Source organism: Arvicola amphibius, chromosome 6 (assembly GCF_903992535.2).
Source record: "Arvicola amphibius chromosome 6, mArvAmp1.2, whole genome shotgun sequence".
Classification (NCBI taxonomy): domain Eukaryota; kingdom Metazoa; phylum Chordata; class Mammalia; order Rodentia; family Cricetidae; genus Arvicola; species Arvicola amphibius.
Genome location: NC_052052.2, coordinates 7,716,431 through 7,743,567, shown reverse-complemented (window position 1 = coordinate 7,743,567; position 27,137 = coordinate 7,716,431). Strand labels below are relative to the sequence as shown.

At 46.8% G+C, this 27,137-nt stretch overlaps 2 protein-coding genes across 10 annotated transcripts; one reads left to right on the top strand and one right to left on the bottom strand.

The window, feature by feature from the left end:
* Window positions 1–835: 835 nt before the first annotated feature.
* Masp2 (MBL associated serine protease 2) lies at window positions 836–14,556 on the top strand. 3 transcript variants are annotated; one of them, XM_038335003.1, is made up of 11 exons: window positions 836–877; window positions 959–1,187; window positions 1,291–1,468; window positions 2,087–2,215; window positions 3,811–4,007; window positions 4,264–4,411; window positions 5,694–5,812; window positions 9,376–9,454; window positions 11,911–12,042; window positions 12,529–12,603; window positions 13,651–14,556. In XM_038335003.1, exons 1-11 carry the CDS (start codon window positions 873–875, stop codon window positions 14,412–14,414), a joined length of 2,055 nt encoding a protein of 684 aa, XP_038190931.1. In that variant the 5' UTR covers window positions 836–872; the 3' UTR covers window positions 14,415–14,556. The 3 variants fall into 3 exon arrangements, with proteins under 3 accessions (XP_038190931.1, XP_038190932.1, XP_038190933.1); XM_038335004.1 differs by lacking the exons at window positions 5,694–5,812; window positions 9,376–9,454; window positions 11,911–12,042; window positions 12,529–12,603; window positions 13,651–14,556 and adding an exon at window positions 4,855–5,097; XM_038335005.1 differs by lacking the exons at window positions 3,811–4,007; window positions 4,264–4,411; window positions 5,694–5,812; ... (2 more) ...; window positions 12,529–12,603; window positions 13,651–14,556 and adding an exon at window positions 2,523–2,688.
* LOC119817660 (TAR DNA binding protein) lies at window positions 12,264–26,080 on the bottom strand. Of its 7 annotated transcripts, XR_005285929.2 has the most exons (8): window positions 25,739–25,846; window positions 24,523–24,774; window positions 21,654–21,817; window positions 21,003–21,143; window positions 19,160–19,330; window positions 18,645–18,771; window positions 17,553–17,692; window positions 12,264–16,833 (listed from the first exon to the last, which is right to left on the bottom strand). XR_005285929.2 is itself a non-coding variant. In XM_038335008.2 (7 exons), exons 2-7 carry the CDS (start codon window positions 24,758–24,760, stop codon window positions 17,637–17,639), a joined length of 897 nt encoding a protein of 298 aa, XP_038190936.1. In that variant the 5' UTR covers window positions 24,761–24,774; window positions 25,739–25,846; the 3' UTR covers window positions 16,854–17,636. The 7 variants fall into 7 exon arrangements, 5 of the variants coding, with proteins under 5 accessions (XP_038190936.1, XP_038190940.1, XP_038190937.1 ...); XR_006020846.1 differs by having other exon boundaries at window positions 17,553–18,771; XM_038335008.2 differs by lacking the exon at window positions 12,264–16,833 and having other exon boundaries at window positions 16,854–17,692.
* Window positions 26,081–27,137: the final 1,057 nt, after the last annotated feature.

The window sequence follows — 27,137 nt, the reverse complement described above, 5'->3', positions numbered from 1 at the left end:
CCTGTAACTCTACAGGGGATCCAATGTTCTCTTATGGCCTCCAAAAGCACTGGAACATACATGGCTGAGCATGCACATGCACAAGCGCATGCACACACATGCACAATCTAAAAACTTGTAGTCCTAGTGACTAATGAGAACAAGCAAACCCTCCAGCAAGTCAAAGCTCATTCTTTTCTCCATAGACCAATCCTTCCCATGTGTCTCAATTTTTACTTCTATGATTGCTGGACTGCAAGGTCCCTCCCCATAGCACCCCAGAGCTAGGAGCAGGAGGATTACTACAAGTTTGAGGCCAGTCTGATCTACACAGTTCAACCCAGTGAGAGAGCCTCTGTCTTCAAATGAGTAACACTCCCTGCAGACCAGCTCCAGAACCAGGAACCCAGCTCCCTGATTCTGCCCCTCCGGGCTCAGCAGTCACCAGCTGCTTCTCCTTCACCCACCACCCACCATTCATGTTCCCAGATGCAGCCGCATCTTGTCTTCCGTCCCATGGTCCCTCTCCTCTTGGGTTCACATGTTTGCTCAAATCTCTTCTTTTGCCTCTCCCTGGGTCAAGGGAGCCGTCTAGGCAGTCCACGTGATTATGGCGGAAACTCAGGCCCACCAGACCTTCCTGGTCACACCAAATAGGACACTGAGGGTGGCTGAGGGTGGAGTTGAGGATTGCTACCTGGTTGTGGCCTACTCAAACTTCTGCCCCACCTCCAGAGCCACCTAACCTTCCTGCCTGGAAGTGAGGCAGGCAGGAGCCATGGGTGGATTCCCAGAATCCCTGGGTCTGGGAGGCTGGGGGCAGGGCCAGGTGCTGGACAAACAGATCAAAGGTGAGCAAAACTGGGCCTGCAGAGCTGGGTGGCAGGCACATCATGAGGTGGGTGAGTGAGTGACCCATGGCCTCTGGGGGAGCAGGAGGGATTAGGCCCGGGCCCTCACGTCCCTTCCCTGCCCACAGGCTACTCATCTTCCTAGGCCTGCTGTGGAGCTTGGTGACCACACTTTGGGCTTCAAAGTGGCCCGAACCTGTATTCGGACGCCTGGCATCCCCTGGTTTCCCAGAGGCATATGGCAACAATCAGGATTGGTCCTGGAAGCTGACTGTACCCCCTGGCTACCGCCTGCGCCTCTATTTTACCCACTTCAACCTGGAACTCTCTTACCGCTGCGAGTATGACTTTGTCAAGGTAACTGGCAGGTGACAGGGGGCACGGCTGGGGCCATGGGGCATGGCAAAGTCTGACAGGAAGGCAGGCCTGGCTCTAACCTTCCCTCCCTCTGACCCCACAGTTGAGCTCAGGGACCAAGGTGCTGGCTACGCTGTGTGGCCAGGAGAGTACGGATACTGAGCAGGCACCAGGCAACGACACCTTCTACTCTCTGGGCCCTCATCTGGAGGTCGCCTTCCACTCAGACTACTCCAATGAGAAACCATTCACAGGCTTTGAGGCCTTCTATGCAATGGAGGGTGAGCACTCCCGGGCCCAGGCTGCCCAGCTACAGTTGGGGTGACTGCGCTGTCTTAGCCATATCCCCATATCTTGGGGTCTCTTGCCTCCCACCTCTCTTGGGGCTCTGGATTCAGGTCAAACCAGCAGGAAAGGTGAGTCCTGCCATCGCCTGACCTCATCCACCGTGGGGGTGTAATGACACAGGGCCTGGTAGCTGCTAATGACTAATGACGTAATGATGCCGCAGCACACAGATGTCAGGTCACAAAGCGCTTGCTCACAGGCCTCAGCGTGTGACTTCACACTTGACTGCACACTCTGGTCCCTGAAGGGACTATTTGTGTGACCTCAGGCAAGTGGCACAGCCTCTCTATGCCCAGACAGCTACTACATGGGGTCCGTGGAACCTCGTCCACCCTGTTCGCCACGGGGTTGATTGATGATGGCTGCTCCCCCTACTGTCTGAGCGGCTCTGAGCAGGACTCAGCCTGTCACTGGTTTAGCAAGGGTGCTGTTTGCATCTCTGCCCCAGGGCTGTGAATTGCCAAGCAGCAGCCTCCTCCCAAGGGGGCCACCAAGGCCTGAGCTCTGTCCCATCTCATCCCCCTTGCCTGCCTGTCCCCCTGTCCTCCTAGATGTGGATGAGTGCCGAGCGTCCCTGGAAGAAGTCCCTTGTGACCATTACTGCCACAACTACCTGGGTGGCTACTACTGCTCCTGCAGAGTGGGCTACGTTCTCCACCAGAACAAACACACCTGCTCAGGTGAGGGGTGGGGTGCCCCTCTGCACCGATTGCTCCAGCTCCCCAAGGCATACCTGACTCCTCCCTAGCCAATTACCTCTTCCTCCTGGGTAGTTACTGGGTAGGCTTGGCATCTCTGGCTAAGCCTGGCTCACCTTGAGCTTCCCTTCTATCACTGACCCTCAGGGTAGGGGGGCGGCACCGGCAGGCTCAATGCCACTGTTCTGGACCCCAGTCCCTGGACGCTTGCTTTGGCCTCCCTGTCCCTTGATCCTTTACCCCAGCCCTGCTCTCCTCAGTCTTCCTGATGCCCCCCTCTCTCTTCCAGAGCAGCGCCTCTAACCTCCCTCAGCTCCAGCCTGCCCACCCCAAGGGGTCAGATGTCAGAGTGTGTCCACCCCCTGCAGCTCTGCGTCAGGCGGGAAGGGCTGCCAGCTACAGCAAAGCAACCATCCGCCATACGCACAACAACAATAAACCTGCCTCCATCTCCACTGTGGTTGTGTGTCTCTTGGGGAGCGTGGGGGAAAATTAGGGGGCAGCTGAGCCACCTGGTGCCTTCATCTTAACCCTCCTTGCCTCATAGCCTGATAACAGGAACCTCATCCAGGGCCCTAGGCACTTGCAAAGGCTTGCTTTAAGCCCCTTATCTTGTGGATGGGGCTCTGAATGGCAGGGATTAGCCTGAGCTCACACAGGGAGACCCTCCTGTTACCGCTTCTCCTGAAGCTGATCTCGGGACATCTTCAGCCAATTCTTGTTTCTAGGGCAATGCAAGGTTTTGTTTCCTGACCTGAAGGAGCTTGATTCAGAACAGAGAGACCAAGGAAGGTGTTGCCAAGGGATCTGGCTAGTTACCCTGCATCCAGGGGAATCTCTCTAGCAGTAAGAAGCAGCCTCAAGGAAGGAGGGCAGTATGGAGTCTTCACTTCCTACAAACCATCCTGAGCGGGGTGGGGGGGGGGGGGGAAGAACCTCTCAAAGAGGCGGCGCCCGATCACCTACAGGGCAGCTTAACAGCCTGAGAAAGGAGGGCAGATTGTGTGCACACTGGTGACATAAATTTCCCTCAACCGTCCCCAGGGCCACTTCTAAGAACAGGGAAGGCCTGGGAAAAGCCTTTCCAGGCTGTTCCCTGGGATCCAGGGCTCTGGGCTGGTCTCTGCCAGACATGGCGGGAGCCCCCTTGTGGACACACGTGGGAACTGTGAGATGGGCACTGGAGTGATTCAGAAGCAGGGGCCTCCTTGCTTTCCTTGAATTCCTAAGACCCTGGGGAGGTGGCCTGCCTCCTCTCTCCAGGGCCCACTTCCCTCTGGCCAAGCCTCCTTCCTTTGCTCTCTACCAGCTGGTACTCTGACCCTGGGGTAGGAGCTTGGGCCCTGGCAAACTATCCCTGATGCTACCCTGCTTCAGCTAACGCCTGAGGGCAAAAGAGTCCCTTTCTGTCCTTGGGCATCGTCTAGGGTGGGAGTCTGTGTCCCCTCCTGCCTCTGCGGTTTATCAAGAGCTGGGCCTTGACCAAGCCCAGGACATAGGTGTCCCCCGTGTTTCCCCATTCTCGAGTGCTGTGGCCCGTACGAGCAATCACACTATCCTGTCTTCTCTCCTCCCAGCCCTATGTTCAGGCCAGGTGTTCACTGGGAGGTCTGGGGAGCTCAGTAGCCCTGAATACCCACAGCCGTACCCCAAACTCTCCAGCTGCACCTACAGCATCCACCTGGAGGAGGGCTTCAGGGTCATCGTGGACTTCGTGGAGTCCTTCGATGTGGAGACGCACCCCGAGGTCCAGTGCCCCTATGACACCCTCAAGGTCTGGTTCTTGCACCCTTTCCTTGTGTGCTCCCCAACAACCCTCCATTTCTTCCAACTAGTGGCCCCCTGTGTTCTGTCCCCCAGTGAGTCCCTTCCAACCTTTCTGTGAGGGGTCTAAGCCAGCTTGTGGCTTCCGCATGAAGAACAGGGTACCACCCTGTTGTGCCAGCCTGCCCCAGCCACTTTCAGTTGGTGCGCTTCCCTCTAACACAGGCCAGACCCCTGCAGCAGGTCCTAGGGTTTTCTTTGTTCAGATCCAAACGGAGAAGAGGGAATACGGCCCATTTTGTGGGAAGACCTTGCCCCGAAGGATTGAAACGAACAGCAACAGCGTGACCATCATGTTTGCCACTGATGAGTCAGGGAACCACACAGGCTGGAAGATACGCTACACAAGCACAGGTGAGCAAGCGGCTCAGGCGCAGGCAGCAAAGAAAACGGTTTCTGTCCCTTGTGCGGCATCAACAGACTACATAGCGCTGGACTCTTTCCTGGCCAGGCCAAGAAAGGGAGCCCAGATGGGGCAGAGTGGCCTGTCACGTGATGTTCCATGACAGATGGAGTGATAGCAATCGTCTCGTTCCTTCCCTTTATCCCTTCCTTCACCCAGGCAGCCATTTTCCTGGGCAACCTCCCTCTTCCCTTGGTTCCGATATTTTGAGATAGTGTCTAACTGTAGGCCAGAGGGCCCCGAACTTGTCTTATAGCAAAACTGCCCTTAAACTCGGATCTTCCTGCCTCTGCCCAAGAGCTGTGATTCCAGGTCCATGCTTCCCTCTGTCTTGGCCCCGTCAGGAGCCACCCACCCACTCACTTGTTCCCTTCCTCATCTGTACTTCCTGTAGACGCACACTGAGGCACTGAGAAGGGCCTGCCTAGCACACACAAGGCCCTGTGCTCAATCCTCAGCATCACTACTGAAAAAAAGATGCGTGCAGAAGCCAGAGTCCCCAACAGTCTCTGCCCTCAGTTCAGTGCGGAAAATGTTCGTTCCCTGTGGCACAGTCTTTGAGGAAGCACTGAGTCCAGTGAGACTGCAGGCGAAAGCCACAGCCAACGCTGTCCCTCATCTCAGTCCTGCTCTTTCCTACAAGTGACACTCTTGGCTTTAAACCGCGTGCCATCCTCTGGCACAGAGAACTCAATCGTGCTGCATTTCTAGTTTTTTCTTCTTTCTTTCTTTCTTTCTTTCTTTCTTTCTTTCTTTCTTTCTTTCTTTCTTTCTTTCGTGTGTGTGTGTGTGTGTGTGTGCGTTTCAAGACAGGGTTTCTCTGTGTAACAGCCCTGGTTGTCCTGGAACTCACTTTGTAATTTGAGGCTGGTTTTGAACTCAGAGATCCATCTGCCTTTGCCTCCCGAGTGCTGAGATTAAAGGTGTGTGCTGCCAGCCCTGGCTCCTGGTTTTCTTACCTCTTCTTATTTTTATTTTATTTATTTACTTTTGTGATTTATCTTTTTGAGATAGGATTTTTCTGTATAGTGCTGCCTGTTCTGGAACTTGTTCTATAGACCAGGCTAGCCTCAAACTCACAGAGATCCGCCTGCCTCTGCCTCCCGAGTGCTGGGATTAAAGGCGTGCGCCACCACCTCCCGGCTTGTATTTAATTTATAACCAAGACTGCAGATTGCTAAATTCAGTCCTGATTGTTACAGACGTCAAAAATAAACCTGTTCCTCTGCACAGCTCAGCCCTGCCCTGATCCAACGGTGCCACCTAATGGTCATATTTCACCCGTGCAAGCCAAGTACATCCTGAAGGACAGCTTTTCTGTCTTCTGCAAGCCTGGCTTTGAGCTTCTTCAAGTGAGTCACTAAAAACCTGAGTGCCTATGATCATGGTGCCTTTGAAATTCGAGATAGCAAAGAGGAATAGGAGAATCTTTCTGGGGGACCGTGGTGTGTGTGTGTGTTGTGTGGGGGGGAATCCTGCCTTTCATTTTTGTTTTTTTTTGTTTTTGTTTTTGTTTTTTTCGAGACAGGGTTTCCCTGTAGTTTCTAGAGCCTGTCCTGGAACTAGCTCTTGTAGACCAGGCTGGCCTCGAACTCAGAGATCCGCCTGCCTCTGCCTCCCGAGTGCTGGGATTAAAGGCATGCGCCACCATCGCCCGGCCCTGCCTTTCATTTTTGTTTTGAGGCAGTTTTTGCTATGTAGCCCAAGCTGGCCTAAAACAATGTAGTCCAGGCTGGCCTCAAATTCTTTCTGCTTCCTGCTGGGCATTGGTGGCGCACGCCTTTAATCCCAGCACTTGGCAGGCAAAGGAGGGTGGATCTCTTGTGAGTTTGAGGCCAGCCTGGTTTACAAAGCGAGTTCTAGAATAGGCTCTAAAACTACACAGGGAACCCTGTTTCGAAACAAACAAACAGAAAAACCCAACCTTCCTGCCTCAGCCTCCTGAGTGCTGGGATGATTAGCATATGCTCATATGCTGCTACAAGCAGTTGCGCCTTTTAAAAGTAATTTCATTACTTTGTTTTTTTCCTGCGCCTTTTAAAAGTAATTTCATTACTTTGTTTTTTTCCATTTTTTAAAAAAAGCATGTGCCACCACTGCCCAGCCTGTTTCTGATTTTTTGTTTGTTGTTTAATTTATGTGCATTGATATTTTGCCTGCATGTATATTCTAAATCTTTTTCAGTGCTTATTTTAAGTGCATTGACATTTTGCCTGCATAGGTCTATATGTGTGTTAGATCCCCTGGAACTGGAGTTAAAGACAGGTGCAAGCTGCCATGTGGGTGCTGGGAACTGAACCCAGGGTCCTCTGAAGAGCAGTTGGTGCTCTTAACCACTGAGCTGCCACTCTATCCCTTTCTGCTTGTTTTTCTGAGACAGGGTTTCTCTGTGTAGTGCCGGATACCCTGGAACTCCCTTTGTAGACCAGACTGGCCTCCAACTCACATAGATCTATTTGCCTCTGTCTCCCAAGTGCTGGGATTAAAGGCGTGCGCCACCACTACCCGGCTCGGCAGTCACTTCTTGAGACAATGGCTCAAGATGTAGACCAGACTGGTCATGTGCTCTTTAGCTTCCTGCTTCAGCCTCTCCAGTGCTGGGATTATAGGTGTACATGGTCACACCTGGCAGAGAGTTCTACTTCTGGTGCTGAGGCCTGACTCTCACACTAAGTATGCTGTCTGCGTCACGGCCTGCACAGCCCACAGCCCTGTCTGCTGCGAAGCCTCTTTTAGAGAAAGAACTTCTGTTCATCTGCACACTGTGGCAGCTCTCTGGAAAGGGGCTGAGACAACAGAAAGGGGTGTGCGCACCTTGCCCCACGAGCTCTGCAGAGCTCCTGTTAAATTAAGTCTTCTCTGGTCAGCTGACACCCTTCCTGGGGAACAGCCCCTGGGCCCACAAAGCTTAGACAGCCCTGGAAAGAGTACATTCTGCAAAGTTATAAATAGTGCTCACTGTTAAGGGAGAGGGAAGATAATTTTAAAAACTGCTTAGTGCATTGCTTCGGGGCACAGGTAAGAGATTAACTCATCTTCTCTGTGTTCTTCAAAATTGTCACTGAATCCCAGCGGCGAAAAGCAATAACCCTGGAGTGACAGCTAGGAATGAAGTCCAGTCTGTGGAGAGGCAAACTGGAGAAAGCCTCATCTTGCAAAACTCTTGGTCAGGCTCTTCCACTGTTTCTTAACTGCAAGACCACAAATTTGTTCAACTGTTCTGAAACAGTTTTATGTAGCCTAGGCTGGCCTTGAACTTGCTCTGTAACTGAGTATAGTCTTGTCCTGTCCTGGTCTTCTTGCTTCTACTTTCCCAGTGCTGGGATTAACGCATGTTCCATCATGCCCAGTATATGTGTTGCTTTGGACCAAACCCAGGACTTTGTAGATGCTAATAAAGCATTCTATACATCCTGTGTTTATTATTTAACTGAAAAATGTATATCCTTTGAAACATCATAGCTTTTGCAAATGGCACCCTCTTCCATTAATGCATACTTTCCCTTTCTCTGGACTAAGTAGCCCAGGCTGGTTTCAAACTCAGAGATCCACATGCCTTGGATTAAAGGTTGTACCACAACACTTGGGTCAGTGGTTGATATTACTTCAGGGACATGTCTTGTCTTGGATTAAAGGTGTGTTCAGCTTAATGTTTGACTTTAGTAACTGACCTCTGCAGTTTTTCACAAACATTTATGGAGGCGGGTGGGCAGAGTTGAGACAAGGTTTCTCTGTGTAGCCCTGACTTGTGCTGAAACTTGATTTGTAGACAGAACTCAGAGTTCTGTCTGCCTCTGCCTCCTTGAGCATTGGTGTCACTGGCACTACCACCATGCCAGGCTCCTTTTGAAAAAACGACATTTATTTGTGTGGCTTCATACACATTAGTGTTTGGAGGCCAGTTCTCTTTTTACCATGCAGATTACAGATCTCAAATTCAGGGTTGTCAGGCTTGGCAGCTAACCTTATCTGCTGAGCCATCTCACTGGCCCTCGCCCCATCTGACACTTTGTATAAATAAATGGCAGAAGAGACTAGAGAGATGACTGAACACACTAGCTGTTCTTACCGAGGACTAGCATTTAGTTCCGAGCACCAACATGGCGGCTCACAACCTCCCTAACTTGTTTCAAGGGGGTCCAAGGCCGCCTTCTGTCCTCTATAGATATCTGGCACATCAGTGGTGCGCAAAACACTCAAACCCATAAAACAAATCTAAAATTTTTAATTTTTGCCAGGCGATGGTGGCACACACCTTTAATCCCAGCACTCGGGAGGCAGAGGCAGGTGGATCTCTGTGAGTTCCAGGCCAGCCTGGTCTACAAGAGCTAGTTCCAGGAAGGCTCCAAAGCTACAGAGAAACCCTGTCTTGAAAAAAAAAACTAAAATTTTTTAAAATGTGTGATTGTGTACACCTTTAATCCCAGCACTCGGGAGGCAGAGGCAGGTGGATCTCTGTGAGTTCGAGGCCAGCCTGGTCTACAGAGATAATTATAGGACAGGCTCCAAAGTTACAGAGAAACCCTGTCTCAAAAAACCAAAAAAAAACCCAGCCTGGTCTACACAGTTCCAGACAGCAGGACTTCATAAAAATAAATGGTGGAAGGGGCAGGGGGCTAACCCCTCCAGAGGAAGGGAACAAATGAGAGGGAGCACTGACAAGAACTTTGGCCAGATGAGTTCTAGGTTGCATTGGGAAGCAGTATATATGGTAAGAATTGCAGCCGTTATTAATGTGTACAATGCCACCATGGAATAGGTGACATAAACCAGCAGAGCTGTTGGCAGCGAATGTGCACATGAAACAAGGCAGCGGGACCAAGGTCCAGGCCTCCCACAGTTGCTGCTCTCACTTGAGGTTTGGGGGAGGGACCTGATGTTAACAGGGAGCTCATTTTCTGAATTTTCTCTTTAGGATTCTGTGTCCCTAAAATCATTCACTGCTGTCTGTCAGAAAGATGGATCCTGGGATCGGCCAATACCAGAGTGCAGCAGTACGGTCATATGGTGACAAGCCCCCTCCCTTGCTGCCACCTGTACCATTTCTGTGTTGTCCCTTCATGTGTACACACGTGAATGCACATGTAGAGTTAGAGCAGGGGTTCTCAGCCTCCCTAACGCTGCGGCCCTTTAAAACAGTCCCTCGTGAGCTGGGCGGTGGTGGAGCACGCCTTTAATCCCAGCACTCGGGAGGCAGAGGCAGGCGGATCTCTGTGAGTTCGAGACCAGCCTGGTCTACAAGAGCTAGCTCCAGGACAGGCTCTAAAAAAGCTGCAGAGAAACCCTGTCTCGAAAAAACAAAAAAGAAACAAGAAAAAAAAAAAACTGTCCCTCGTGTGGTACCCACAGACCACAGTTTTCACTGCTATGCTATAACTGTAATTTTACTACTGTTATGAACTGTAATGTTTTCCATTGGTCTTAGGCAACCTGAGAAAGGGTCATTCAACACCAAAGGGGCCACGACCCACACACTGAGAACCACTGGGTTATGGGCTGCCTGGCATTCTCTACAAGTCCCCACCCCCTCATCTTACTTAGGGAGTACACTGCCATCTCTGGTTTACCTGGGTGCTGGAGACCAAGGCCTGTACAGAAAGCATGCTCCTATTCTGAGCACTCTCCCCAACCCACCACTAATCACTTCTGTGACTTCTCATCATTCCCACTTCCCCTGCCAAATGAATCATTTACTAGGGCACAAATTCCAGATTTCCTTCTACTTAAGTCTGTGGAGGAACTGAAGTACTGGGGAAAGGCAGAGTGCTCTGAAAGAATTCAGAGTGTTAAGTAGTGTAAAATGGTGCTCTTGCAGACTGAAGAAATGTAGGGAAAACATCTGAGCCTCGTAATTCCTATCACCCTACAGAAAAGTGTGATGCTGCTGCGTAGGCCTCTCTCTCCTGTTCTTTTTTCTTTTTCTTTTTTTGGTTTTTCGAGACAGGGTTTCACTGTTTAGCTCTGGCTGTCCTAGGACTAGGTCTGTTGACCTCACCTGTCTCTTATCTCCCTGAGTGCTGAGATTAAAGGTGTTTGCTATCACCCCCCTCTGTGGGCACACCCAGGCACGCTAAAAGTGCAGGATGAGGACAGTTCTGCAGTGTGCACACCTACCACACACGTACAGGGATAATGGCACATTCCCATTTTGAAAACTAAGAAACTTCTCAAGAATCACATAATCTTAGTACTCTCTTATTACAAGAGTCCACATATTTGAAAACAAACTTCAAGATTTGAGAGTATCTAGGCAATCAGTGGCCTGGGTCCTGCTACTGCTTGCTTGGCTGCTGCTCTTCCAGAAAACCCAGGTTCAGTTCCCAGCACCCACCTGTCTAACTCCAGCTTCAGGGCTTCTGACACCTTCACACGTACTTTACAAACATGCAGGCAAAATGCCAGCGAACATAAATTTTTTAAAAACTAAAAGAGGCCAGGCAGTGGTGGCACACTTTAATCCCAGCACCTGGGAAGCAGAGGCTGGTGGATCGAGTTCGAGGCCAGCCTGGTCTACAGAGCAAGTTCCAGGACTGGCTCCAAAGCTAGAGAGCCCCCCCCCGCCCCCTTTTTGAGACAAGTTTTTCTGTAGCTTTGGTACCGGTCCCGGAACTAGCTCTTATAGACCAGGCTGGCTTTGAACTCCCAGAGATCCGCCTGCCTCTGCCTCCTGAATTTTGGGATTAAAAGCATGCACCACCACTGCCTGGCAAGAAACCCCATCTTGAAAAACAATAAGATTATGAGTATTTGAGCCAAGCAGTAGTGGCAGCACACCTAGTACTTTTGAGGCAGAGGACACAACAACTTCTAGGACAACCAGGCCTATGTATAGATGATGGTGTAAATCACAAACGATCCCACACCAGTTTGGAATTATGATTAATAGAATGGTTATTTAAAGGGGAAAAAACTTACAGATCACCGTCCCAGACAACAGCCCTCTGCGCAATCAGGAAGGGAGCCTAGTCGTCAGAAGCGGAGCTGGAAGCTAGAGAGCGAGCGGAGGGAAGTGGCCGCATTTTTAAAAAGAGAGACCACGCCCCAATGGGCTGGTATCTCAGCGGCTATTGGCTGAAGGAGCAGAAGGAGCTCCCGCAACATATAGAGACACTGTCTCAAGCACCCCCCCCCAGCCCCTATATAACTGTAAACAGGACCTTTAGTCTACTTGTTTATGTCACTAACACTGGCTTTTCTTCCATGTTCTCCTAGACCATTTCTTTTGTACGAGCTATGTAACTCTCAAGTGTTTTTGAATTCCTTACTCTGGAGAGGCCACCCACTCCTCTCCAGAGAAGTCCCTTCAGTTAGTGTTACCAAGCTGAAGCTATTCTTCCCATGCACCATGTAGAGGAAAATGAGGCCAGCACAAGGCCCACATGGCTCTCCATAAGTACTCCACCAATCCACAAAACAAAGGGGTTCTTCTTCCCTACTGTTTCTTTACTAGTTGTTGACTGTGGTCCTCCGGATGACCTACCCAATGGCCACATGGAATACATCACAGGCCCTGAAGTGACCACCTACAAGGCTGTCATTCAGTACAACTGTGAAGAGACTTTCTACACAATGAGCAGTGATGGTAAGTACTTTCTTCAAGGAGGGGCAGATAGTACTTGGAACTTGAGTCCTTAAGGTTGAATATAAACTTGAAGCAAGACTTTTTGGCTAAGGGAGACAAAGGATTAAAAGGCCTTTCTCCCTTGTGCTAAGTGAAATATTACAGTTGAAGTGACTTTAATGTCAATTTGCAAGAATCTGAAAACAGATCTTATCTAGTAAATGACTACCACAAACACACAATATATTCCAAATGGTTTAATTTAACAAGTCAAAAACCTTATCATTAAGCACTTGAGATCTTGATACATATTCAAGTTACACATCTAAAAGGTTTCCACTTTGCAAGCAAACATGGTAATGCAGACAGCTATTTATGAAATCATGTAAAATGGTTATTCACACACCTCTCCCCACCATGGATGCTCAAGAATCAACATTTTTCAAGGGGTTATTCAAGCAAATGACAACCACAGTTAAACATTTTTGCTTTTCCAACGATTTGCAGGTAAATATGTGTGTGAAGCTGATGGATTCTGGACGAGCTCCAAAGGAGAAAAATTCCTCCCGGTTTGCAAGCCTGGTAATGGACGCATTTATAAAAGAGATTCACAGCTGACACAGAGTAGATGGGGGATAACAGGCAGACAGGGAGCTCAGAGGCTGGCTTAGGCCAACATAACTCCCAAGCGTGTTCTCATTACCCCTTTGCACACAGAGGCTGCTAGGTGCATCACTCATTTGACTATTTTTGACCTTATGATTAGGCAAGCGTAAAAAATTAAATGATTTTTTAAATTATCTAAAACGATTTATACACTTATAAACACGAATTCTTGCTGAGTTACTTTTCTTCTCTGTAAAAGTGCTATTAAAACCCAAAGCTAATAACTTCATTATTTCCCTAAGCAATTGTTTTCAACAACATCTACGTTTTTCAACATTAATGCAATTTGCCTTTTAATAGTATTTAATTTTGTTTAAAACCAGAATTGGCTCCAACAATAATAGTTGAGAATGCTTTAAAAAAATTTAAAGGTAATAATACACTCATTACCCCCATGTTAGCTGGTTTAAATTAGTTTTCTAACCCTGTATTTGGTTCACATGCTGCTTCCAAGTTTTAATCAAAGTACAAGACCACAATAAGAAACACGTGCTGCATTCCTGAGTAATTAGCTTGCAACAGAGACACTGTAAACTTAATGTTTTGATGATTCAACCAGACCAGAAACACAAATTTTAGAGCCAGAAGCATCTTGGCCATTGCTGCTACATTATGATTTACTAGATTTTTACAAACCATAATCTTAATTCCTGCCTTCCCAGAATTCCTAATGAACTCAGAGGTAAAGCAAGCAATGCAGAGTCCTGACCTTTCGCCTGTATGTGGTGCTCATGTCTTTGTTCACACAACTCCTGTCCATATTGTCTACAGCTTCCCTCATCTGTTTTCATAAAGCAAAACACAAGAATCTGTGAAATCTGATCTTGAGGAGCTAAGCAACTAGATAAGGACTTATCAAGTAAAACTAGTACAGCCTCACTTGCCTAACAGAGGATGCCTACCTATCCATCAATCCATGGGATAGAACTGTTGACACTCAACTTGCTTTTGTTCTTTCCTCAGTCTGTGGGCTGTCGACACTCTCTACAGGAGGCCGCATATTTGGAGGGCAGCACGCAAAGACTGGTGACTTTCCTTGGCAAGTCTTACTACTGGGTGAGACCATAGCAGCAGGGGCTCTTTTACACGACAACTGGGTCCTAACAGCTGCTCATGCTGTGTATGGGGTAACAAAGGATGTGTCCTCCCTGGACATTCGCATGGGTATCCTCAAAAGGCTCTCACCTCATTACACCCAAGCCTGGCCCGAGGCTGTCTTTATACACGAAGGTTACAATCACGATGCTGGTTTTGACAATGACATAGCACTGATTAAACTCAAGAACAAAGTCACCATCAATGGAAGTGTCATGCCTGTTTGCCTGCCAAGAAAAGAAGCTGCATCCTTAATGAGGACAGATACCATTGGAACTGTGGCTGGCTGGGGCTTAACCCAGAAGGGGTTTCTTGCTAGAAACCTAATGTTTGTGGACATACCAATTGTCGACCACCAAAAGTGTACTTCTGCATATGCAAAGAAGCTCTACCCAGGAGGAAGAGTAACTGCTAACATGATCTGTGCTGGCTTACAAACTGGTGGCAAGGACAGTTGCAGAGGTGACAGTGGAGGGGCATTAGTGTTTCTAGATAATGAAACACAGCGATGGTTTGTGGGAGGTATAGTTTCCTGGGGTTCCATTAATTGTGGGGAGGCAGATCAGTATGGGGTCTACACCAAAGTCATAAACTATATTTCCTGGATTGAGAACATAATGAGTAACTTTTAACTTGCATGCCTCCAAATGTGAATTGTGAATTATTCTTACAAGTACCTGGAAAGGCTCTTAGCAGTAACAGAACCCAAGAATCATCAATGGCCCACCCTAAACTAAACTGGATTAAACTGTTACAGGCACTTGCCAATGTCAACTTTGTCGACTCACGGTGTTCAATACAATGGTGTTTATTTTTTACCAACCCTGCACACAAACCTACCATGTCAAGTTGTATTCAATTCTCTACAATCTATTGTCTGTTTCCATTTCTGAGCAACTAAAGGCTTGCTGTTGATTTTCATAATCAATGAGTTCATGCTGTAGGCTGGCCTTAAAACTCTGTAATGTAGCAGACAACCCAACCTTTCTTTTGCTCCTACCAGCCTAATGCTTAGGGATTAAAGGTGTGCCACCACACCTCACTTTATCTGGTGCTGACAATTAAACCTGGGCTTTGGGTGTGCTGGCTTGGTAAGCCAATTAAGATAACATTCTGAATCTTGCCACACCCTAACCTCCTTTTGAGACAGCCTGCGTAGCCCAGGCCGACCTCAAATTTATCATTCTGCTTCAGCCTCACAAGTGCTGGGTATTAAAGTGTATGCCACTATACCCGGACTGTTCTTAAGTGAGCATGACTTGGGCACAGGTGAGCCAAACAGATCACAGATGGCACAGCAGCAGCAAACTGCACAGTGAATTTATTCTCTTATGTAACAGAAACGATGGTAACTCACAAAGCAACCGCTACTCTCCTGCTAAGATGCTGCCTTAATCTTAAAGTGTCACATTTGATTGTACTTGTCTCTTCCAACAAGTTCTGGGACAGTATCACTATGGAGCAACAGCTGGCCTGCAACTCAGATGTGTATGCCTCAACTTCTGGGATTAAATACATGTGCCACCACACCCAGCTGGAGACTCACATTTTTTAATGGATGAAAATGCTATATTGCACCTTCCCTCAGAAGTCACTGTTACAACTTTCTGGCATTTTTGTCATGAAAAATGTTTTTTTCCAGTAAGACTCCAGACACTAAACTGTTGGTGGCAATAAAACTTTTTATTCAATTGCGGTTCAAAGACTGTTTTTTAAGAATGAATGCATTTTGATAACCAAATAGATGTTCAAAACCAAATTTTTGCCAAGTAGTTTATTTCTAAAACTTCATGTAGGGCAAATAACTATCTACAGCTACATCATACCATAAACATATTAAAAGGCTACTCAACATTGAAAGCCTTCTAGATGACCAGTAACTCTTTAACAGGTGCAAACAAGGGATCAAAACCATGCCATCGACAAGTAACTTACCCCAGGACTCCTGGACGGCTTGCCAGTTTAGTCTTTGGAGCTCCCCGAAAACCATTTTAATGTTACCATGTTACTGCTGCTGAGTAATAGTGCAAGTGCTAAAATGCAAAATTCAGATGTACAGGGTTTGGAAATCATGCAGATTTAGATGCAGAGAAAAAAATTTACAATAACTCAAGATCCTTTTACAGAGGATACTTAATAATGAAACACTGTGTTCACAAGTCTAGAGGATATAAAATTTCAAAACACGCAACTTGCAAAATGACAAGCCTATTTATCATCATCTAATTTAGGTAAGGGCAGTGGGGAAACTACCAACAAAAATGGTCACATCTTTCCAGTTAGAAAAGGAGTTCCCCAGTTCTCAGTAGTTACAGGGAAGTACAACAATCAAGGTATTATTGCTTTTACATTCTTAACAATGCATTGTGAGAGTCTAATCTGATTTTGTGAGCAGTCACTACATGCCCCTACACCCCAGAGGGGACAAGCCCACCTCACTTAAAGACTGCCACAGATAGACAGACAAACCCACCCTACTAGTTCTTAAAGCTATCAGGCTTCTGAATGGATTTCAGGCACATGGTTTCTTCTACTTCATCCCTATTGCAATTAATTCCACTTTTCAAATCCCCCAGAATGTTTATCATCCCTTCTTTCCCACTGATATGCTCTGCTACAAAGCATTTGGAAACAACTGTTTTGCTCCCTCCCAAATAGTATTTTTTTAGAAGGCATGAGTTCCCAACGGAGACTTATACAGCCATGTCAATAGAAAAATCACTCAAATGCACAGAGGCACTCAGAACAAGCTGGAGGGTAACTGCTTACCATTTTAGGTTCTGTCACCCAGACTTATGAAAAACTAGATAAAAAAAAAACAGAATAACCCATGGAAAAACTTTCACTTTGGACAATGCAAGAACAAATAGCAATTAAGTCTGGGTATCAGGTGTCAATGCATGACAGGTGATGAATCCATTTGACTTGAGACAACTTTTCAAATAAGTTTATTTGAAGCAAAATAAACTACTGCCAAGAAACTTTATGAAAGTTCCATCTCAAAAGGGTCAAAAAGGGGAATTAACTGCTATGAATTCTTTGCATTCAGGGCTGCAAAACAAAGACACATATTATTTAAATCAGTTTTATTTAAGAATTTCCAACAATGACAACTCTTATAAAAAAGCATCCAAGCACAGGACACAGAACTGCAGCAAACAGCATTCTTATGTTAGCTAACAGACATGAGAACGTCCACCCTCTTTGAGACACCTGAGCTCACTGGTGAACTCTGCTTCCGAGTTCTCCTGCAAAGCACACCACAAGCTCAGTCCATGTTCGCAGCCCATCAGCTTCAGTTCACGTGCCCACACTTCCAGCTCAGTAGCAGAGGAGAACACACATACAGCATTCACAGCAGTTGACAGAGGGGAGGGAAGTACAAGTATTTCACTGAACACATTCAACTAAAGTGGGTTTTCTAAGAACAAAACTCAAAGTCTTCCAACAGATGTGGATGTCCTTTGATGCGAAACACTCGTACGTTTTATTTGCTATCATTGCTCTCTGCACACTCTCTCACCAAAGCCACAGGATTGAGTGACACATCTCTCCAAGTTAAAAAATATCCATTTTGCACCACCAAGTCTCTGCACGCGCTCTCTCCTTTCCTCGCTCATACTAGCCTTTCATGCCTCGGCACCACCATCAATCCCACACAAGGTTTCAAAAGTTCAAACAGCCTTCTGGTTCCATATCACAGCCTTGCGTTCATAGCGTTGATACGACTCCATGAAATAAAGAGTAGCGGATAAAAATGGAACACCCACCGTCAAAGACGCAGCCTGTGCAGCGTGATGACGAATTCTTGGATGAGAAAGCATGTAGACAGAAGTATTCCTATGGCAGAATATTTACAGCACTACTTTCAATGAAGTGCTTCTTCCATAAACATTTGAAATGAGATGAACTGCAGAGATTAAATGAAGGCTTCATATTGTACTTTCGTATATGAAGGAAGACAAGTGTTAAAAACAAAACCAAAAGAACCAAACACCATGACATCATGATCTCCCAAATGGAGATATTCCTAAGGAAAAAATTCATAGGGTGGGATTCAAATTAAAATGAGAAAAGAATGTAGTTCTAACCAATGGTTTCTATTCTGAACATGCAAAGAATCCATTTAACAAGTCCAATGACAGAACATTACAGAGAAACCTTCTGAGATCAACTGTAGTGTTGGTTTACCAATTAGGCAAACAGCAGTTCACTTTCACCCACTCAGTATTTTAACCCTTTATATAACAAAACTTATAAAATTCATTTAGCTTTTCCTCTTTTTCTAAAGAAAAATGTCAAAAATACTGCTGAATATACTCCACACTGAACAAACCAATCTGAAAATTTTTAGTACATATGTATTTTACAATATACTTACCATGAGTTTAGAAAAATTTGAATCCCACCATTCTATACCTACCTACCTACCAACCCTCCCCCCCCCCCCCGCACTGCCTACATTCCCCAGCCAGAGGATTTAGAATCCATGCTTGAGCCAAAGCCGCCATTAAAACCACTGCCTGACCCTGCATTTGATGCTGACCCCCAACCAAGAGGGGCACCAGAATTAGAACCACTATAGGAATTATTCCCTGAACCAAATGTCTGATTTGGCTCCCTTTGCATGCTGCCCTGGCTTTGGTTATTACCAGATGGACCTGACTGGTTCTGCTGGCTGGCTAACATGCCCATCATACCCCAACTGCTCTGCAATGCTGCCTGAGCTGCAGCCATCATCGCTGGATTAATGCTAAAAGCTCCGAAGTTCATTCCTCCACCCATATTGCCACCCTGGTTATTTCCCAAGCCAGCTCCACCCCCTCTACTGTTACCAAACCCACCCTGATTCCCAAAGCCACCTGGATTACCACCAAATCTTCCACTTCTTTCTAACTGTCTATTGCTATTATGCTTAGGTTCAGCATTGGATATATGCACGCTGATTCCTTTAATGATCAAATCCTCTCCACAAAGAGACTGGGCAACCTACAAGAAACAAGGGATGTAAATGGTGATTAAACCAATTCACGCACCAACTCAGCAATACAACCCAAATCTTAGTATAATCTAAGTAGAAGGAAAAATTAGCAATTAATGCTAGTTTCACTTTGGTAATGTTAACATCAACATCTGTAACTAAAAGATGTGTAACAGCCCCAAAGCTCACATAATGAAAAACATCGGAAGGGCATCTTACTGCTATCTAAACCCATACACTCTACCCTGAAAAGGTGATAATCAGCTGGAACAAGTCACTTTTATCTTTTTGAGTGCTGGAGACTGAGCTCAACAACTAGTGTATCATGCTGGGCACACACAGTAGCCCCAAACCAGATACATTCCCAGCCCTAAAACCTATTAAGAAGAAAAATACCTTATCATCTGCAAAGGTAACAAAGGCAAAAGCCCTGAATGGTTTGGGAATGAAGACATCTACTACTTCTCCATACTGACAGAAGAATTGTTGAAGCTCTTCAGCAGTCATATCCTCTGTACAACGCCCAACAAACACCTTTCTGCTTCTCAAAGGTTCATCTGGGCTTTGCTGGTCAAAAGAAAGGAACATCAGAAATAAATACATAAGGCATACGCTCTCCCCTTTCTTTGGTGTTTTGACCCCCGGCCCCAGACAAGGTCTGTGTATCCTTCGTTGGCCTGTGCCTCTGGGTGCTGGGATTAAAGGTTGTGTGACAAGACTTATGGCCCCTTGTGGGGGAGTGGGAGGGAAGGCATGCTTTGCCTTCCTGTATCTATGTGAACCAGGTGCATGTCTGGTGCCCTTTAGGACAGAAGGGATTGGATCACTCAGAACTGCAGTTAGCTGCAAGCTGCCATGCAGGTGCTGAAAACTGAACCAATCCCTTTCCAAAAATAATTACTAATTAAGTTCTCAACCTCTCTTCCTTGGGATTTTAAGATAGCCCCACGTACCCCAGGATGGCCTTCAGCTTGATATGTGAGGACAACCTGAATTACAGGAATGCAACATCATGCCCAGTTTTAATTTCCTTCACACATGAGACCATTATGTGCACATTTGGGATAAGAGGTTGATGCTACTCATCTTTCTTAGTCATTCTCCACCTTTTTTTTCTGAGCCTGGGTCTCTCACTGAACTTTTATTTTTCTAGACTGGTAGCTGGCAAGCTCCATGGATTCACCTGCCTCTCCCTCTGCAGGGGTAGGATTACAAGCACATGTTATCACAACCCGTTCTTAAAAAAAAAAATGTGGGTTCTGGTGGAAGTAGCACAGGTCTCAAGAAGTCAGGCAGTGGTTTATTTAACCTCAGCACTCAAGAGTCAGAGGCAGGCTGACTTGAATTTGAGGTCAGCCTGGTCTTTAGAGTGAGCTCCAGTACAGCCAGGGCCAAACAGAGAAACCGGTCTGAGAAAAACAAACAAACAAAAAACAAAACAAAACAAAAAAGCCCTGCTGGGCTGTGACGGCAAACGCCTTTAATCCCAGCACTCCGGAGGCAGAGGCAGGCGGATATCTGTGAGTTAGAGGGCTCTGGTCTACGAACTAGTTCCAGGACAGGTTCCAAAGCTACAGAGAAACCCTGTCTCGGAAAAACAAAACAGAAAAACAAAAATACCAAACCAAACATCCCCCAAAAACCAAACAAAAAAATCCTAGTACTCGGGATAGGCAAGCATGGAGATCGGAGTTCACAGCCAGCCTGATCTACACAGCAAGTTCCAGGACAGTCAAAGGCTATGCAGAGACCCTGCCTCAAAATAAAAATGTGTGCTCCCAGATCAAATTCAGTTTTGAGCTAAACACTTTATGGACTGACCTATCTCCCCAGTCCAAATAAAGGTTTAAATCTTGAAAACATACTTTGACCCCAAACAGAATATTTGTTCCAAATAATTTTCATTTGCTTGCTTGGAATAAATTTAGGCTAAAGATGTAGCTCAGTGGTCAGGCACTTGCCCAGTAAAGTATTGGACAGTAGGTTTCCCAGAACATTAAAACCAACATTAAGTTGGGTGGTAGTGGCCCACATCTTTAATCCCAGCACCCGGGAAGCAAAGATAGGTGGATATCCAAGTTTGAGGACAGCATAGTCTACATAGCAAGTCCCAGGACAGCCAAGCTTACACAGTTGAAAAACTAAAACTTTCCTTGCCATGTTTCCAAATGCATCTAATATTTTAAGGTCTTTTAAGAAAAGATTCCCCAAGCATACAGGAAAACAAAGAGCAAAATACCTTAGAATTCGGAAGTTTACAGTCACACCATCGTCCATCTATCATATGTCGTTGTGACATTACTTTCACTTGGGTTTCATATTCCGTAAACCGAACAAAGCCAAACCCTTTTGAGTGACCAGTTTTAAGATCTTTCTTGACCTAAGAAAGGACGATTGAAATTTATTCTACTAATACCACACAAACAACAAATCAGAGTTCACACAAAACTGAATACGGTCAACTAAATGAAGCAGCACATTAAAGTCAGAGCTCAAGGCAAAGTCAACAGCAGAAAATCAGACCATTAACAGTAGAGAATGACTCACTTGCACTCTATAATGTTTAGAATGAGCACAAATAAGATCTAATATAACCTATTTCCTTTAAACTTAGTAGCTATCAAGCTTCCTAATGCTGTAACCTTGAATACAGGTCCTCATGCTATGGTGACCCCACACATAATTATTTTTGTTGCTACTTCTTAACTGTAATTTTGTTACTGTTACGACCTATAGGAATAGCATAAGGAAAAAGAAAGCAATTAGTGGAGATGGGGTTTGTGTGGGGGGGTTTGAGTGGGAGGGAAGTGGAAATTTTGAATGGTATTATTTATAAAGCAACAACAACAACAACAACAACAAAAAAGCAATTAGCTAGAGTTAAGTTTACCTGAACCATAAGAACCTCTCCAAAAGTGCTGAAATAGTCTTTAAGATCTTGTTCTGTTGTTTTCCAGGGGAGACCCAACACTATTAGATCAGATGTTTTCTGGACTGCTCTTTTCACCTTCACTGCCGAGGAAGCATCTGTCTCATCCATTTTTCTTTTGTTATCTAAACAAGGCAAGCAGAAACCCATATTTAGCAGTAAAAAAGGCAGGTGGATCTCTGTGTTTGAGGCCAGCCTGGTCTGTCTAACAACAAAATACAATGAAGCAGCAAGACCAGATCTATAAACAATGAAGAGACTGGAAAACTTGTATCTTTCTTAGGACAGAATGTAGCTTAAGAGACTGGAGTGTTTTTCTGGTGCAAATTAGAGGAATCTCAATTCTAGTTGGTATTATCTTTTTGAAAATTGATTTGTGTACATGTGAGAAAGTGCCAACGCTTCTGGCCTTCTGTCCTGTTAGGCAGGGTCTGTTTTGTTATTTCTGGGGAAGGCTGCACCCCATGGAAATTAGCTATCAGAGGTAGACAGGTGGCCTGGCTTGCTGATATACTGCATATATCAGCTATCTATCTCCCTGGCCTAGTTTTGAATAATCTAAGATTATAAAATCAACTGCACGTTCTCCTCAAAACCATTATCTAAATAAAGAAAATTCTACTTCATTTTCATTTTGTAGCATTAAATTTACCTGACTAATCCAAGGGATCAAACACCCTCTTGGGATGCACATGGTGGAAAAGAAAACACTCCCCCAAAATCCATATACATACTTTTAAATATATTAAAAAAGAGAAAACTAGCAACTTTTATTTCCACATGTAAATTTGGGTGCTTTCTGTCTTATCCAAACATCCAGTGATACTGTTTACAGAGATGGGGGTCTCCGTATATATGCCATCAAAACTGGTCTTAAAGAATACTGTTTCTGGCCGGGCAGTGGTGGCGCACACCTTTAATTCCAGCGCCCGGGAGGCAGAGGCTGGCATATCTCTGAGTTCAAGGTCAGCCTGGTCTACAAAACCTAGTTCCAGGACAGGCTCCAAAGCCACAGAGAAACCCTGTGTGTGTGCGTGGGGGGGGGTGGGGGGGTGCAAGAACCCTCATTCCTCATCCTTCCTGCAGTTATTATTGGCTGTACGCCACCTCAAAGACCAGACAAGCACTTTACTATGCTCTAGCTCCAGCCCCCATCCATTTAGACACAGCATTCTACCATGTCCCCATAGCGTCTCGAGGCCGGCGGTGGTGGTACACGCCTTTAATCCCAGCACCTGGGAGGAGAGGCAGGCCCCAAAGTTACATTGAAACACTGTCTCGAACCCCCCAATTGAGTTTCTCCAGCTTGAGCTTCTTAACCTTCAATTTCAAGTGTGTCACCCACCAATCAACACCAAGTGTCCTTTTAATTCAGGGTAAACAATGAGCTACATACATAGCCAATGACTTAAGAACTGTCACAATGAAAAATCAAGTTTAGCCCGGCCTGTACAAGGCCCAACCTTTAAATCCTCGCAATTTTTTTTGTTTTTTTCAAGACAGGTTTTTACGATTTTGAGATCTTCATATCACAGATTTAAAGACCACTGTGAGGACATAGTGAAATATAATGTAGTAGAGTGTTTTCTTTCTCTGTGTTACAGCCCTGGCTATTCTGGAACTCACTCTGTAGATCAGGATGCCTCTGACTCCTGAGTGCTAGAATTAAAGGTGTGTGCTACCACTGCCCAGCAGATCCTCCTTAATTTCTTTGACAAATATTAGTGTTGGCATATTGACCAATTTGGTGGACTGACCTCTGTTGTTTGAGATGTCTTGCTATATATAATCAGGCTCACCTATAACTATGTAGCCCAGACTCGCATCAAAGTCACAATCTTTCTGCCTCATACCCCCTGCTGATGCTGGGATTATAGGTGTATGTGGCACTTTGTTGCAATATCATTATAGTAAAAGTAACAATGTACCAATTTCCAGGCAATTACACTCTTACCGACACAGGGTTTCTCTGTTTATCCCTGGCTGTCCCAAACTCAAGAGATTGACTCCCCTTAGCTTCCTTGAGTGCTTGAGTCAAAGCTGTGTGACATGAGGCCTGGCTTTCTCATAAGAGGCAGGGAAAATAAGACCACAACCTTAAAAATCAAGGTAGTTCTGTACTAAAACAAGATTTGGGCCACTGCAACTGTGGTTTCTCTGGGGAGGGGAAAAGAGAGGTTAATTTAAATAAGGGAGCAAGAGGCTAAAAGCACCTGCTGCTCTTGTGGAGCTAAGGGTTTGGTTCTCAGCAACCCCATGGCAGCTCACAACCATTCGGATGGTTGGATGCCCTTTTGCACCAGGCACACACAGTGCAGAAATTTGAGAAAGCCAGGCCTGGTGGCACATATCTTTATTCCCAGTTACAGATGGTTGTAAGCTGCCCTGTGGGTGCTGGGAATTGAATCTGGGTCCTCTTAAGAGCCATTGTTCTTAACCACTGAGTCATCATTCCACCCCTCCTAAGGCACTTAGCTAACAGCCTAAATTTGGCATCAGAATGGGAATAACTGTTCCAACAGCTTAACATTAAAGTAGATACTCCTACCAAAAAAAAAAAAAGCCCTGTAATTCCAATTATCACTTTTTAGACTAGGGACCTATCAGAGTAGTCTAAGCAAAGTTTAAAGAAATGGGTTGTAGAAGACATTTGCCACAAAGGCCACACCCCGGGGACAGAGCCTAACAGTCCTTGCCTGGCAAACATGAAGCCCTGGACATCACAGCAGCACCTCTCCCCATCACCTCACACAAATAATCTACAATTTAAGATGGCATACAAGCCTAACAGTAGTCGGCCATACGACAAAAAACAAAACGAGTAACAAACCTTTAGGATAGTTGACAACATACACCAGATTTCCCCAGCCGGCATCCGGGGCATGCAGGATTCCTTCCACCAGCCGAACACCCCGCATACACTGAGACACGGGATTCCGGTAGCGCAGGCCGCAGGCCCCTGGAAACTGGGCTGTAACTGTGGACAACAACACTGTACCATCGTCTTCTGATGGTATCTCAATGGGCTCATCGTTCTCATCTTCTGTTACCCGGATGTATTCAGACATCTTTGCCGAATTTTCTAGAGAGAGAAATGAATAACCAAGAGAGTAATAGCAGTTATCTCCTTATATTTAGCCACCACCACTACTGTTCCCACTTTCTGAAAAGACTCTTGCCACCTGAAACCTAATGTTTCCTTTGTCATCCCCGAGAATTGAGGAAGAGTATTCTTTAGGAGAAAAAAAAAAAAACTTTATAAACATTTTGTTCCCAACTCACTTATTTAATCAATGTTTTCTCAGGGCTTACTATATGCTTGAGGTACTAAAATTCCAACAGTGTTACCAGCTGGCTTGTTGGTTACAAAACCAGACAAAAATAAACGGTTAAAAAACTGTTTCTGTTCCGACTTTTTTTTTTCTTGCAAACACAGTTTTCTTACCCGGAGCGCAAGAACTACAGACTACAATATTTTCTGGCCATCCTGAACTAATTTTTATTCCAAGGTCTGAGACCCTACATTGGGTCTAGCACGTGCTTTAAGCGGGTGGAAGAAATCCACAAAGAATTCCATCTGGGGCTGGCGGCGCTCGGAAACTGAGGTCTCCTGTTCCCCATTCTCGGGAAGGAAGAGCTAAACTTGAGCGTCGAGGGCAGGAACGACAGTGGCTCCGCGATGTAGGCCACCACTTCCCAGAAGGCCATGCGCGATCAACGACGTTGACCCCCCCCCCCTCGGCCTGGGGTGGGGCCGCCAAAGTACAAGGCCCACGATGGCACCGATTGTTCTCAGAGCCCGAAGGGGCCCGCACCGCCGGAGCCCCGGGGCCGAGACAGACTCCCCGCCCGCAGTTCCGCGGGCCCAGGGCCCGGCAGGCTCGACGTCCCGCCCCGGCTGCCGCCCGCGCTAGGCCCTAACGACGCGGCGACGCGAGGCCAGCTAGGCCCCGCTCCAGAGCGCCCTTCCCGCCGCGCAGATCGCCTGAGACCTCCCCGTGGAGCACCATCCGGAGCCCGCGAGCCGCCCTGGGCTCACCACTCACCGCTAGGCCGCGACCAGAAAGCACGACGAGGAAACAGCGACAACGAGGGACCCGATCTCAGCCGAGCTACCGCTTCGTGCCCACAAAATGGCGCTAGGGCCGCCTCCCGCCCCCGCCCGCCTTCGGCCGCTCCCACCCGTTTCCTGTCAGGAGGGGAGCTCACCTCGCGGAGGCTCAGACGCTCCCTCCTCGAAGTGGCTCAGATCCTAGCGGGGGCCGGGACACGCAGGAAGGAATGAAAGGACGCGGAGAGCAGAGGGGCCACGCCGGAGACGCCCAAGCCCGAGACACAGCGCGGCAACGCAGGCTTCAGCTTCCACCCCCACGCGACGTGGCACGTGGCTCCGTCCGACCAACCGCCGACCCCAGCAGAGCTGCTCGCGCTCACGGAAAGTGCGCGAGACTAGCGGAAGGCCGGGAAGAGAGAGGCGGGACCGGGGCCGGTGGGCGGGGCTTCAAGGGAAGGGGCGGAGCCGGCGCGGGCGGGGCGCGAGAGGGTCGGGTAGGGGTGGGGAGGGCATCTCGCTGGGAACCCTGGCTCCCGGCTCTAAACCTTGCTGGTCTTCAGAGGTCTTCTGCCATTGCTCGGTAATTTCCAACCGTGGAAACACTGGCTTTGTTCTACACAATGGCAGCTGTCCTAAGTACTACTTTGTATCAGGTACTTTTGTGCCCCCTCTGGCTCCAGGGGAAAACAAAACAAAATAGAATCTTGTGAATCGTAGACAAGTGTTCTTCCATTGACCTTGGGCTGTGCTTGTCCCTTGTAGTTTTCAGAGTTCGGGTTAGTCTTTGTACTGTTTTAGAGACAGGGACCTCAAAGTCACTGTGTAGCCCAGGTTTTCCTTGAACTCATTATGGCTCCCCCTCCCCTATCAACAGCCTCCCAAGTGTTGATGTCCTAGGAGTCTGATGTTATAAGTAAGGAAACTGAGGCCCTGAGAAAGGACAGGCGGGGCTGGCAAGCAGGGAGAATAAATAGAAGGAGAAATTTGGGAAGAGAATATTGGGTGAAAAATGGAGAGGAGGACATCAGGGGTCAGCCACCCAGCTACATAGCAAACACAGAAGAAGTAAAGAAAGGTGTATAGGATAAAGAAAGATTGCACAGAGGCAAATGACAGATGGGATAATTTAAGAAAAACTGGCAAAAATAAGCCAAATTGCTGGGCGGTGGTGGTGCACGCCTTTAATCCCAGCACTTGGGAGGCAGAGGCAGGCGGATCTCTGTGAGTTAGAGGCCAGCCTGGTCTACAGAGGGAGTTCTAGAATAGGCTCCAAAGCTACACAGAGAAACCTTCTACTGTAAAGCAAACAAACAATCAAAAACCAAAAAGAAATTAAGCTAAAGTTGGACATTCCTAAGTAAGAATAAGTCTTTGTGTGATTTATTTGGGAG